Consider the following 14,231-nt stretch of genomic DNA (forward strand, 5'->3'; position numbering starts at 1 on the left):
CAGAGGGTCAAGAAAGAAAATTCTGTGTCTGTCAAGAGACGTCTGTCTCCTAGAGAGGCCCCCACCAGCCCACAGGACTCCTCTGGGTCTGGAGCCGCTGGCAGGGGTGAAGGGCTGCAGGAGGGGGGTCCTGACCCCCCACTCTGAGGGCCACAGAGTGACACCTCCCAGCTGGTGACTGAACTTACCTCCTCGGGGAGCCATGGCAGGAGACGTGGCCATTCAGACCTGCATTCTCTGGTGCCTTCAGCCTCTGACACAGCAGCTGATAGGCTGGTGTGCGTGTGTAGGTGACCAAAACTGCGTGTGTCGGGGGGGGGGGGGGGGGCCCGTACTGTGGGGCACCGAGGCCCCTCTCCCGCTCATGGCGTACCATCACACAATACTGCCGCACACACAGGTGCGTTTCACAGGAGAAAAGCGTGAGTGTCATACAGCCGACACCCAACAGGAAACTGCTATTGGGGTCCAGACCTCAGATAGAATATTCTCTCTGAGGCAGCTGCCCCCTCGAGCCCTAAGTGCTGGCTGGCCGGGCAGAGTGGAGCAGTGGCCCGTGTCCTAACCACCAGCTGTCTGAAGGGTCCAGCACCACGAAGGAACCATCGCCTGCAGAAAGAAAGGGGGCTGTTGGCTGAGGAGGCCAGAGAGGGGAGGGAAGTGCCGACCGGAATCGGGGAGGGTGAGCCAGTCAGGCAGGCCCGAAGGGCATGGAGGGCACTCAGCCTCTAAAGGAACTGCGAAGACACCTGTTAAGCCCCTTAGCAGAAAGCCTGCAGTGCCCCCCGAACAGGAGAACGTACATTTCCCAGAACGGTTGACAAAGCCTAACGGAAGCGGTGTGCGTGCCTAGGGGCAGGCTCTGCGGAACACGGACCCCACTGAAGAAGCCCATGTGTGAACCTCGCCATCAGCACAGGATTCCTCCTGGTGGAGTAAGAGCCAGAAACCCAGCTAGAGCAGCGGCCCGCCTGCAGGTGACCAGAAAAGGGTGGGTCCCAGAGGTGGGACTCTGGCACCTAGAAACACAGCCCTTGTGCAGGCTGCAGGAGTCTTTTCCATAAATTCAAATAGAGTCTCCTTAGTCAAACCATGTTCCTCCACCCAAAGGGCATGTCATAGTTCCGCTGAACAACTTATCATCAGATCAAATACCTAGGCACCCTTCTCTTAGAAACCAGAAAAAACACACACACACCTTTCTCTGCTGGCCCTGTCTTGAGATCCAGGCAGCCTCCCGTGGCCTCTCCTGCCTCCACCCCCACGGGGCACCCTCACAGCCATGCTCACTCCAGTTCTCTGCTTGGAAGCAAGGGCCTCAGGCCTGCCTCTCTTTCTTGCCTACTCTCTTGGATCCCCAGTAGAGAAGGAATATTATTTTGGAGAAATAAAAGCTTTTTCCACAAATGAAGGTGTAGCTGGAGTCTTGTTTCTGAGTCAGGAGAGGCTAATAAAGGAGCTTGGAACTCTGTGTGAAACTAACAGCTTTCAGAACAAACTGACCACCATCGTAACAATAAAAACCTTTGCAGGAAAGCAGGCAATGGGCAAAGACACTTAGGGCTGTGAAGCATAAACAGCACAAAATAAACTGCTCTGGTTTCTCTCACAAGCGTGGCATCAGACATAAAGCAGTCCGTCAGACATGTTAAACCCATTCTGTGCACCAAGAAGCTTCTAGGGCCTTCACAAGCTGCCCATCCCAGCCACCAGTTGATTCTGAAATATTTCAGAGTCAGGCTGGAAGGTGCTGTGTGGCCCAGCTGTCTGGATGGAAATCACAGAGGCTGCAGTTAACGAGGTTCGTGCTTGTCGTTTCTGTTTTGGGACGTTATGGACAACACATAATGAAGGAGACTTCACGTACTATTCCTGGGGACAGCCCCAAGATGACTACTTTTTTAGGGGATGGGAGGGGAATTAAAAAGGAGAGACATTTAAAGTTTCCTGGAAGAAAAGAAACCATGTTCTGCAACTTCAAATTTTTCTTAACAAAAAAATTTAATGTCAGACGAGCAGTTGAACCAGGTGTAATGCAGACAGATATTAGGAGTGGTGCAGTCTGTAAAAATGGCACGTTGAGTGCTGACTAGCAAAGATCACCGACTATGCCAGGAAACTCGGTCCTGGCAGGACAGTTTTGGACTAACAGTGGGAAGCCACACACTAAGACCGACACTTAGTGGAGAGATGGAGTCCAAAATGACGGTGACCGTGGGTTAGCCCTTTAGGAGAATGGTGCTGTCTGCAACTGGAATTAAGTTACCACTGGCACCAAAGGAGCCACGAGAATAAGAGAAAATCTACATCATTACAGCAGTGCCCTCACAGAGTACCTGTTCCTCCGGAGGCTGTCACTGGCAAGCACCAGCTCTGTGCATGGAGAGCTCCCAAATACAATAAAATTCTTACACAGCTTTATTCTGAAGATCATTTTGCATTTTAATAAAAAAGAATTTATGTCAGGAAATAGTCATTTACAAACCTTGAAGTTTTTGCCTGGATCTGGAGTAAGAATGTCTTTAAGAAGAGGTTTGTAAGGTCTTCATAACAAAGTGTTATTTACAAAAAAAAAAACAAAAACTAACATTAACAGGTCATGTATTCTTTAAAAATTTTGAACCAAAAACTGCTACTAGTCTTTTTGACTGCAGGGAATCCCTGCCACGGTAACTCAACAAAGTTGGTGTAATTCTGTGAACAGAAAAGGAAGCCTTGATGGGTCTGATGATCCCAAAGTGGGTTTTCATTGAGAAGTAGAATTGGAGTGAGAGTGCATTCTAGTGAAAACTTCAGCCCTCATTCAGTTGCATATAAAAGCCCTCCAAGAGGACACACAGCACAGCACTGTTCTGTAAAAAGGCAGCAATGCGATTTGTACAGACCCCGCCATCTAGTCCTGTAAGAGCCTCCTCTGCCTCCTCGGTCCCCCAGCCTCCAGCACTCTTCTGTTTCCTCAGACGTGCAGCCTTACCAGTCCCAGGGGGACAGCAGCAGAGAGACTCATTCACCACTGCCATTATTTCTGCACCAGAAATGCCAGAATGTCCTGTGGGGCAGCTGAGAAAACCAGGACTGTGAGTGAACGCCACAGGGTCCGAGTAACCAGCTCGACCTCCTCTGCAGTGAACTCATCGGAGGGGTTATTAAAGGAGAACAAAAGACAGTTGCAACCCATGGTGGATCAAAAGTTACAATATCAAATCACAGAACCCCTGCCCAAAGAAAAGACTGCAAATAGTCCTCTGGAATCTCTTGTGTAAAGATAGATTTATAGTGACTCAAAATATCTTAGAAAAATCTCTGTAGTGTCAAGTTCTTCTGAACTAAAGATTGTACCCCCAAAAGACTTTTCACTGAATAAATGAGAATTGGCTCTGTTTCTTCTATTATACTTCTGTATAGCCCAAGTAAAAATACTAATAGTTTCTAGATTTCAGTGGGGAACTACAGTTATTAGGACCCATGGATATTGCTGCATTTCAAATACGGTACAATAATTACAAAATATAGACCATCTCTTTACAAATACAAATTATAGTATATTACAAGTCATGTACAGTAAATCTATAATTTTTAAACAAACTAGCGTATCTAAGTTTACCTGGTTGCGAGTGCAGTATTATTCCAGTTTACAGTTGCCCTTAGCCTGACAGTCAGAAATCCGACTGTCGGAGCGACGCTCTCCTGCCTGTAAACTGGCATCACGTCACAGAAAACCCTGCTTACAGGGTCCTGCTTCCGCTCCCAGGATGACGGCTGGTAGGCTGGTCCTGACGTACACACTGTATTTCAGAACAGCTGAACAGGAATCAGGAAGCAGTGTGTTTTTGGGGTGGGGAAGGGTTTAAAAATGGATATGCTGGGCCCAGTGAACGTCTGATATGCTAGACCGATGGCTGAGGTAATGACACAGGTGTGGTGATCGTCATCACCTTTAAACCTTTCCCACCCCATGCCTGCGGGCGGCAGGCGAACGCTCCAGACAAGCCAGCAGGGCTCGTCTGACCCTCCTCGCTGGTCCTCTCCAGGAGGGCTGGACCCGCCCTCGCCCACACAGCTGGGGCACGGCTGTCCCCTGCCAGGTTTATGGCTTCCTTGAGGCATGACATCACTTGTTACAAAATTCTAACTGCGAATAGGGACTCCGCGCTAGTGCCTAAATTTTCCTAACTACGAGGCACTTTTCCCCTGGCCCTCGGGCGCCCCACCTTGAGGCCAGAGCCTGTCAGCGGCCCCCTGCAGGGGCTACAGGGTGGTGATGCAAATCATCTCGTCTGCCAGGTCCTCCTCGTCCCTCCCGGGGTCCGGCTCCTCGTCACTGTAGCCAGGCCCAAAGTCCTGGAGCTCGTAGTCTTGCCGGTGTGAAACGGGGCCCACGTCTCCATTGGCCCGGGGATGCACGTTCCCGTTCAGCAGGTTGCTGGCCGCACTCTCCATCTCGTCGATGGTTAAGTCACAGGCATCGGCGATTTCGTGTTTTGTCGCTGACACGAACTTTGGGTCCCTCGCGTACCGTCCTAAGCCTTCGGATATCAGAACCTGTATAGAGAAGAGGGTCAGTGGCATAGATGCAGAATGACAGAAAGACCACCTCATGCACTGACTGCATGATATGCTTTTGGGACCCAGCCAGTCCCATCGGCAAGACCGCATCCAGGGTAACTAAGCCTGGAGGTAAATGGGAATCTAAAGGAGCTCAAACACTGCACGTGGCCCAACAAGACTGAAACCCACAGCGGACAAATGCTGCAGAATAAACAAGTCGTATTTGTGGGACTAACATACACAATCCTAGGTGCGGCCAGCAGGGGTGCTGTTTCTACGGTTTAGTAGCTAAGTCGTGTCCGAGTCTTGCGACCCCATGGACTGCAGCATGCCAGTCCCTGGTGGCTGGCGTGATGTTTTTATACTTGTGCTTTAAGTTCCATCCTTGCTGCCAAGAAGTGGGCGGTTGTCCACGTTCAGAAGAGGCATCCTGGCTCCGGAGCCCCCCCGCCCTCAGGACCACCTCCCCGGTGCCACCGTCCCTCCCGGGCAGACTTAGCGGCCACACTCACTGCCTCCACCAGGCTGTCCGCGCTCCTCTGCTTGTCGCTGTTCTTGTTGTGGAAGCTGCTGGGGACGGTCAGGCTGGCTGGTGTGAACGTCCGATAGGAGACGCTGGGCTCGTCCGTGTACCACGAGCTGCGGTGCAGGGACGGGAGGCTGCCGTTGACCTGGTCTGGGGCCTCTGGCCGCTCAACCTGGATCAGCGGGGTATAGCACGGCGTCCAGTCCCGATACGACGGCGTGGCCGGGGGCGTGGCCCACGACCGGGTGGAGTGGCTTGGCGAGTACTTCTGGGCTTTACTGGAATCTAGGCCGGCGACTGCCATGATCTGAGGAGACAGAGGAAGCGGGGTGAGGTCCTCAGGGGTCCCGGCCTTGGGTGCCCTCAGAACAGGCCAGGCTCAAGGCCCTGGTTTATAGGGGCTTCATAAGGATACAGCGCTCTGAGTAATTCACTGAACTGGCTATAAAAACTTGGCTGCCTAACAGACTGTGTTTGCTTTTGCCCCCAATCTATATCTCCTGATCCCCAGGTGGGAATCAGTTGCTCGTGAAATTGCTTAGAAGCATGAAGACGACACAAGTCGTGGAATACAAACATGCCACCTGGATGACTCTGGGTTTGAATAGGGAAGTGCCTTTAGGGCAAGCTGACGGCGCCCAGCGCTCAGAGAAATGGGTTGGTTCTCTCAGGCAACTCGTCTGCAGCCGGCACTCTGCTCAGAAGCACCGCCGGGTACAAGCCTGCTTCTTCCACCTACAGCGGTCCACGGCAGGCCTGCCCTGCATCCTCCTCTGCAAGGGGCACGGGACAGTGAGGCCAGGTCTGTGGCCAAGTCAGAAGCCGGGACCATCCAAGGGATGCACACACAAGCCTACGGGGACCTCCATGCCTACTTAGTGTGTGGTATGTGATGCCTGGGGCCTTCCCAGGGTTTGTCCTCCATCCACGACAGAGTAGGACACAGCAATTAATGTAAAAATGGTGAAAAGGGACAAGGTTGGCAGAAAGACCTGAAGAGAAACTCTGAAGCGGCAGCTAGTGTTTACGTGCTCAGGACACTGGGGTTGCGCCCCTGGAGCTGCCCGGGGGCCGCTCACCTGCTGCTGCATCAGGTGCAGAGGCAGGGCCGTGCGGGGCGGGAAGGCGGGCGACAGCGGGACCTCCTCCTGGCTGCTCTGCCGGCGCAGGCACTCGAAGTTGAAGGAAGACCTGCGGGGGGCTGAGACGTGAAGCACACGTGTGACTGTGGAACCAGCTGTCAGGCCCTGGGCTCTGGGCGTCCAGCAGCGGGGGCCCAGGAGGAAGCAAGCCAGGCACCCAGAGAAGAGCACTCGGCATGGTGGCAGGGGTGGGGGGTTGTCTCAGAACTTCAGGAAGAGAAAGCAGCCCGACTGAGGGGTGTTTCCAAAAAGAGACTTAATGTCTCGGCCCCGAAACATCTGTTCTCTCAGGAGGAGCCAGAGAGCCATGCTCTGACTCGAGGCCCCTGGCCCTGCATGCGGCAGGGACACAGCGTCTCAGGTCAAGTACATGACCGCATTGGAGAACCCACAGATGCCTGCCAACTGCCTGTTCTCTTCCTGAGCATCCCTGGGGCCGGAGTGTCCTGTGGCTGCTCCCAGGCTGTGGTCACCCTTCTGTCTGCTACCTGCCCGAACAGCTCAACCAGATTAACAGGCAGATCCCCTTGTGGGGCAAAGACCCAGCTTCCCGAGCCAGGAAGACAGAAGACACAGGAAAGGACACCTTGAACTGTAAAGAATGTGGCTAGTTGTCCTTAACAGACCACAAACAGGCTTCCCAGGTGGCGCAGTGGTAAAGAATCTGCCTGCCGATGCAGGAGACAGGAGACATGGGTTCAATCCCTGGGTCAGGAAGATCCCCTGGAGAAGGAAATGTGAACCCACTCCAGTATTCTTGCCTGGGAAATCCCATGGACAGAGGAGCCTGGTGGGCTATAGTCCATTGGGTCGCACAGAGTCAGACATGCCTGAGCACCTATGCATGTCCTGTTAACAGCCACTCCAAACAGAGGCTTCTAGACAGGCTGAGCGATGACAAGGTGATCCAGGCTCGAGGCCCCCCAGGGTGCCAGGCCCAGGCGATCAGTCTAAATTCTGGGCCCTGTGCACAGGCCAGAGGGCTCCCCGGGACACCTCTCCTTACCGGTGGCCTGCAAGGCAGCATTGAGTCACCTTGACATTTCTTTCTTGAACTCTGCTTTCTCAGCTCACAGGGCATTTATCCTACCCTAGCACAACCCCACACACCCCTGACTCTTACACTGGCAAAGTGCAGGGACCAGCCTGGGGAGCCCCTGCGGGCATCCTGAGAGGCACATGAAGCAGCAGAGCCCTCTTGGTGGAGGTTCAGCTCCAAAAGCTCATGGAAACCAGAGATAGCCCATGCCAGCCACTGCTCAACTGGGCGGGAGGCCCTACAGACAACCAACCTGTCTTGCAGGCCCACTGTACACCAGGCAGCCTGCTGGGCCTCCTGGTCTACCTGCTTCTGGGGAACATAGACACCTGCCATCTGCTCCAGATGGCCTTCCTCCCACATGCTGCCCGGGGCCAAACTCAAGTGTTCTAAGAGAAGGACAGGCTTCCCAGGTTAGCACCACCTCTAGCTTCCTCCTGGGTCAGGAGGAAGAAAGGAAAACTACCACCGCCACCATTCAGAAAGCACCTTTCAGTTTTGAAAAGGGATCCACCTACGCCTGTCATCTTATTTGCTCTGCACAACCAGCTCTAATGCAGACAGTGACCTCTCTGGAGCTGAGCACATAGGAGTTCCATTGGTCACCCTGCCAGAGATCTGAATACATGGGCAGGAGAACAAATACAATGCATTTCACCTATTCACAATTATAAATAAAGAGGGCAGCCAGCTGCCCACTCAGGGTCCTTGACTCACAGAGGCAGCACCTGTGAACAGTGGAGACAATCATGACCACCCAAGGGAGAAAAGGCAGTGACAGGAGGGCAGCGGCACTCATGGGGCCCGGGGCTCAGCCCACCTGCACAGGCGCCATCCAGGACTGACAGCCCAGCACTGCTCTGTTCAGCAGCTTGTGTTTGGGGCTATGAAATTCAATATTAACCATGGATATGGGTCTGACTGCACTTGCCCACAGGACGCTGACAGCTGGGGAGAGACGGGCCTGGGCACCACCTAGCTGAACTTGTTACTATGCATGTAGATGGCAGACTCAGAGCCAATGTGTCTCATTTATTTCTGGTGACTGATTAGAGTCCTACCCCAAAACACACCTCATTCCTCAGCAAAGCCAGAAGTGGATATCCCTTAACCATCAGCAAAATGTCCACGTGTCCAAAATCAAGCTGCCAGCCAGGAGATGGCAGGAGTCGCTGCTTCATCTCTTTCCCCAGCCCATGGTCCTCGGGGTAACCCAGCTCTCTTGGCAGTACTGGTGATGCCACGTGTACCCGAAAAGCAGCCGGCCCCTGCCCCTTCTCCGCAGGATGTGATTCTCCGGCCCTGGGATGGGAGTGCCTACCCTAGTGGCCACCACCAAGGCCCCAGCAGGGGCACTGGCAGACCAAGGCAAAGGTGGGGGAGAGGGGGGCAGTGAGGTGAGACAGGAGGAGGCATGGGCACCACAAACCCTCAGGCACTCCTCAGAGCCCTGGGCCTTGGTAAGAGGCTTGGGCTCAAGTCCACTCAGCTGGTGGGCCCATCCTCCACCCTCAGAGAGCCCGTGACCCCATCTGGGGAGTGAGCCTGTCGAAACCATGTGCAGGACTTGCCCACCCATCAAGGCAGACCCCAAGCTCAAAGGCAATGATGATGTGCCTAGAAAGCCCCTCCTCAAGTGCTACAAACTGTGAGACCATGGAGCCTACACTGCCTCCCCTGTTCTCAGCACCGGAGCGCTTCTAGCCCTACCACGTGGCACGTGGATGAGGAAGAAAAGAAAACCAACAGCCTCTCCACCCAGGGGCCTGGTGTTGAGGACTGAAGGCCCCTGACCATGTCTGGCCCACCCCCCCAGGCTGGGGCAGGTGGACAGACACACTACCCTCTGCGAGCCTGGATCCCAAACAAAAAATCTGGCCTCACATGTAGGGGTGGGAGGTAGTAGGCGTCGCCTCGGAGACCTCCGGGAATCGTAGCCAACGGGCGAGTCGTCGTCCTCTGAGAAGCTTTGGGGGTGATGGTAGCCTCGAGGCCGCTCAAAGTCCAAGCTGCTGCCCAGGTACCAGTTATAGTAGCCGCAGCCGTAGCTTTGCCTGGTGGCCGAGAAGGCCAGGAGAGAGAGCAGGGGCACATGAGAGCCCAGTTAACAAGACCACATCCACAGTCTGCTCCCACCTCCTTGGCACAGCAGGACTAGCTAAGAACGCAGCCCTCGGCTCCACAGAAGATTCTAGAAGGAAGACAAGGGCTGCTACAAACACTTCGGAGGGCAGGACTGTGAGGAGCAAGGCGCGTGCTTTCCCTCCCTGGGCGGCCTCAGTCCCAGCTCAGATGTGGACTGTGGGTGCCTTGCAGGCTGGGCTAGCCCCACTTTCTCCCAGAAAACCCTCTCCCGAGGGGCTATCCGTGGCTAGGTGGTGGCGGCAGGATGGCACCTGGGACAAGAAAATGCATGAAACACAGTCCCCACTCTCAGGGAGCAGAGCCAATACCCCATGCACGCAGAATTCTAATGCAGGCTGGAGAAGGTTAGCGCTGGAAGACAGGGCTTGGGGTGGGCCATGAGCTCTACGGGTGGGGGTCCTTTCAGTTCCAGTCGAGGGAGGGAGGAGCAGGCCCTTGCAGGGGGTGGGGTCAGGCCAGCAGAGGTGGGGAAGAGGATCCAAGGCATGGTGCTCTGAGCCACGGCCCTGAAGAAGGAAACTGAGAATGCGGTTGGCTCAGAATCAGTGGTTCCCGAAGTCAGGCAACCTGAGGCCCACGGGAGGACAGGGTGGAGAGTGGAGGGAGGGGGGTTCTGACTGTGGCCAGCCTGGAGCGTGAGGCTGGCATCTAACACCATCTCAGAGGTCAGAAGGGGCCTCACTGCACAAACACGTCCACTTGGATGGGCCCCATTCCCGGTGAGATGCAGTCCACGGGGAAGAGGTGCAGGCCTCTGTGCCCTGTACCACCTGCTATCCATACATGTCCTACAGCAAATGTCCACTTTACCCCACCCATGCCTTCTCCAGGACAGAAGCCCAGGAGGCTCATCTGCTGAGTGATGCCCCTCTGACCTCTCGTCCCCTCATCTCCAGGAGAGACCTCCTTGATGGGAGCGAGAAGCAGGAGCTGTTCGTGAAACCCAGCCCAAGCTCTGGGCCGATGAGTCCCAGCCTTCAGGCCTGAAGGAATGGCCCCCACTCCACCACTCGCCGGCCTGGGGACCATGCCCCTGCTGCCAGGACAGTCCCCGGGCGATGGAGCCCTCACCTGCTCCCGGTGGGCGAGCTGTCATCCTCATAGTACTCCTCGCTGCTGAAATACTCCTGCTCCCCTGGGCAGTGGGGGTCCCTGAAGTAGCCGTGTATCTCCGGGTCCTCCCGGCAAATCGTCGGGAACTGCTCGTCTCCTGAGTCAGACCTGCAGTGGGGAGAGAGGGGCTGAGCGGCCGGGCGGGTGGTGGCAGCTCCTCTGGCCGTGCCTCGAGGTGGCCAGAGCATCTCTGCCCGCGGAGTGCTCCTGCCTCGGCGGGGATGGACTCTGCTGCTGCCTCTGGCAGTGGTGGTGGGCGTGTGTGTGTGTGCGTGCGTGCGGCTAGGTGTGCACACGCCTGTGTGGAGGGGTGTGTGTGTGTGTGTGTTGTAGGTGGGGGTGTGGGGGGAGTGTGTATAGAGTGTGTGTGTATGGGGTATGGGGGGTGTATGTGTGGGGGGAACTGTGTGGCTGTGTGTGGTGTGTGTGTGTGTGTGTGTGTATACACGTATATACCAGGGAGGGGTTTCTCTCTCGGCGCCTTGATGATTCTAGCACCAAACCACTACCCTCAGAGGCCTGCCTGGGAACCGAGAGAGTAGATGTAGTTTGGGCAAGGAACAAGAGAACAGACCTGGAGACCTGGAGCAATGGGCTCCCAGGCCGCCTGCTTGGGTCCCTGGGAGGCACAGGCACCAGGCCCAGGGTGATTTCAGAGCTTGGAGCCCCTGACCCAGCAAGGCTGACAGGAGCTTTGTATACTGTGTCCCGGGGAAAGAGACTCTCCTGGACAACACTCGTTGCATTTTCCAAAGACGGCCCTGCCCCAGGACTGTCATGTGATGGGGCATGAAACCCAGAGGTCCTGGCCTCAGCCCTCAGCACAGGCAACCAGTGCTGTGCTGTCACTGCTCTCCAAACAGAAGACTCTGGGTCCCCCAAGCTCTTCACTCTCTCCCACCCTCCTCCAGCCCCACTGACTGCCCCCTTGATGATCACTAAACCCAGAGGTCATCGTCCCCACCCCCAACACAATGACCATCCTACCCACAAGTCCACTGGGCTCAACATGCAGGGAGCAGGGCCCTCTGCACGTAGGGAGATAAGGAAGGCCCTGCTCTTCAGGAGGTGAGGGGTCACGCTTTCACAAAGCCCCCACAAAAGGCTCAACCCCACAGAGCAGAACGACTGCCCAGCTCCACAGGTCTGCTGCTGCCCCAGCACTGCGCTGAGGCCTGTGGGGCTACAGCTGTGGGCACGTGGCATGGGAATGTGGGCCCCTGGATGGTAACGCAGTCTCTGCAGATACGGATCTGAAAGCTCTGCATCCACAGCCCCGGGCCATACCAGCCTACACTACGCGAGCTGGCTCCCAGGGCACAGTCACCTCCCAGCACTGGAGAGGCCCTCTGGTCCCACCGGGAACACACAGTATTTAATACATCAACATAGGCAACAAGCACATACCTAATGTAAGTTTCATAATAGCGGGTTCTATCCAGGAAAGGCATAACGTGGGAGGGAGGGAGAAAATAAAAGTTAAAATATTTCCAGCAAACTTTACACAAAGGATATATCAAGTTACTCCCCAGAGCCAGACTCAGCAAACCGTGGTTCCCAGGCCGAATATAGGCCGTCATCTGTTTCTGTATGACCCACAAGCTAGACTTTTTAAAGGACTGGCGTGCTGCAGTCCATGGGGGTGCAGAGTCAGACACGACCGAGCGACTGAACTGAACTGAAAGGACCGAAACAAAATCAAAGGAAGAAAAGTCATTTGTTGCATGTGTCTGTATGAAGCTGGCATTTTACTGTCCACAAAGAAAGCTTTATCAGGACGCAGCTGCACACGTGTCTCTGTACTATCCACGGCAGCTTTCTTGCTACAACAGCACAGGTGAGTAGTCACAGTAGAGACTGCGTGTGCTCCAACTCTAAAACGTTTACGCTCTGGCCCATTACAGAGCAAGTTTGCCAATCCCTGTCCCTGAGTCTGTGGGACAGTTGGGGAAGGTCGAGTTTGCAATGCTGTGTTAAGGGGCAGGCTGCAAGCTGGCCTGTGGCCCTTTATCCTTTGGGACCATCACGTGGCGAGTGCCTGAAGAAGCTAGGACCTGAGGGCACTCACAGGTGCTCATGGAAGCGCCCACAGGGAATCTCCCGCCTCTGCTGGAGATGGAGTGAGCAAGACCCGCCTGGGGCCGACACTACGTTACCAAGCGCAAACCCGTTTGAAATGTTACCTTTTAATACTGCACCTTCTGTGAGGCTCACGGCCATGCTTGTGGAAGGAATGATGCCCGTTTTCAGACACAAGCTCAAGGTTCCCAATGCTGGGCCGCTTTCCAGGGGCAGCTTTGCACATATTGGCATTATTGAGATTGGCATTTGTTGAGCTGGGAACTTGCTTTCCTATGGAATTATGGTTATGATGGTTATGACACACCGAATTTCCTGCTGGAGGAAACAGCGGTTTCTCAGTATCACTTGCAGGTGGAATTGAAGGCCTTTGGACATGCAGGGGACGGTGGGTGGTATTGGTCTGCTGAAGGGAATCTCTCCTATCACTATTAACATGATTGACATGGTTTCCAAGCAGGGCACCATTTCTCTGCAAAATAATGGGAGACAACACCAGGTAATTTAACAAATATTTGATGCAGGCTAGCTATGTTAGGTCATATTTTTTTTTTTTCTACACGAAAAACAAATTCTAGGTAAGCTCCGTAGGATCCCTGGGAAACAATCTGAGTGTCTCAGTGATCGGGGTGCCTGTGTGTAGCTGCTGGTCCCCCTGAAATGAGGAAGGTTACCGATTCCTGAGCTGGGGAGCAAGCACGTGGCTCTCACTCGAGGGGCTCTTCCAGTTGCTCCGAGGTAAGCGGACTTTCGCCCAGCAGGGCTGTCGGTGGCCCCAGCAGCTGAGGCCAGGCCGCAGGCATGTCTCTGGGCCAGGGGCTAGGAAGCAGAGGGCCAGCTGGCAGACCAAAGAGCCAGCCCGGTGGGGAGAGAGCAGGTAGGGAGGGCTGGCAGCTGCTAGAAGGACCCAGGATGCTCGTCCACAGCCAGTGGTTGTGGCCAAGCTCCTCCAAAGTGGCCAGTGTGCGGCAGAGGAGCAAGCTCAGAGGAGGAGGCCTGGCCCTGGAAAGGGTGCTGGGGGATGGGGAGCGTCTGCTGCAGGGGGTGAAGGCAGGGCCCATAAGCCCCTTAGGCCTGGGGGCTGCTGTGCGTCCTCCAGGCTCTCTTGCAGATCGTTAACTGCCCCAACTGGACTCCTGCCCTGCTATTTCCAAGTGGCCAGTGTGTAGCTAGGCGTGGAATAATTACTTTGAACACATCTTCTTCATCTTCTCGTTTTGTTTCCTCTGGATCATCATCTTGCAAATCACATGATATAGCACGCCGGATTTCTGGCCCAATGTCATGCAGTGTCCTTAATCCCGCCTAGATCAATGAGAACGGCAAAACCAGTTAGATGACACGGGTGGCCGGGGCGGGGGAGAGGGCGGGGGGCAGCCTGGGTCCTGGCTGTGCTCCTGCCTGAGTCAGTTGTGGGAAAGGAAGGTTTCTCCTGAGGACAGTCCAGGGGACTGACCACTTGTCTGAATGCTCCTGATGGTGTCCCTGTGGGCTCAGGGATATAGGGTATGGTCGGGAGTTCAAGATGGCCCAGGCTGGGGTGCTTGAGGCCAGTAACCTTCTTTCCAAACACCTCCACTCGCAGGAAACAGGCCCTGGTTACCAGTACTAGGGTCTGCCATGGCCAAGAACCCAGGCC

At 55.0% G+C, this 14,231-nt stretch overlaps 2 protein-coding genes across 22 annotated transcripts in view; one reads left to right on the forward strand and one right to left on the reverse strand.

Moving 5' to 3' along the window:
- CHDH (choline dehydrogenase) overlaps nucleotides 1–2,935 on the forward strand; it is a 93,090-nt gene extending 90,155 nt beyond the window's left edge. For both annotated transcript variants that reach the window (XR_015151540.1, XR_015151541.1), the window contains exon 9: nucleotides 1–2,935. The gene's annotated coding sequence lies outside the window, so the exon portion shown is untranslated.
- The window catches only part of CACNA1D (calcium voltage-gated channel subunit alpha1 D), a 347,101-nt gene continuing 335,287 nt past the window's right edge, over nucleotides 2,418–14,231 (reverse strand). For 12 of the 20 annotated variants that reach the window (XM_086367471.1, XM_086367475.1, XM_086367469.1 and 9 more), the window contains 8 exons: nucleotides 13,781–13,897; nucleotides 12,697–13,064; nucleotides 11,921–11,947; nucleotides 10,472–10,621; nucleotides 9,140–9,309; nucleotides 6,154–6,275; nucleotides 5,061–5,381; nucleotides 2,418–4,542 (listed from right to left, as the gene is read on the reverse strand). In XM_086367471.1, the coding sequence (XP_086223597.1) occupies nucleotides 4,249–4,542; nucleotides 5,061–5,381; nucleotides 6,154–6,275; nucleotides 9,140–9,309; nucleotides 10,472–10,621; nucleotides 11,921–11,947; nucleotides 12,697–13,064; nucleotides 13,781–13,897 (1,569 nt within the window). In that variant the 3' untranslated portion in view covers nucleotides 2,418–4,248. Of the gene's footprint in view, nucleotides 4,543–5,060; nucleotides 5,382–6,153; nucleotides 6,276–9,139; nucleotides 9,310–10,471; nucleotides 10,622–11,920; nucleotides 11,948–12,696; nucleotides 13,065–13,780; nucleotides 13,898–14,231 lie in introns of those variants that run through there. The other 8 variants (XM_086367474.1, XM_086367468.1, XM_086367477.1 and 5 more) reach the window with 6 other exon arrangements.

This window comes from Bos grunniens, chromosome 22 (assembly GCF_055505025.1).
Source record: "Bos grunniens cultivar Pamir isolate PY7600 chromosome 22, Bosgru_T2T1.0, whole genome shotgun sequence".
Lineage (NCBI taxonomy): Eukaryota > Metazoa > Chordata > Mammalia > Artiodactyla > Bovidae > Bos > Bos grunniens.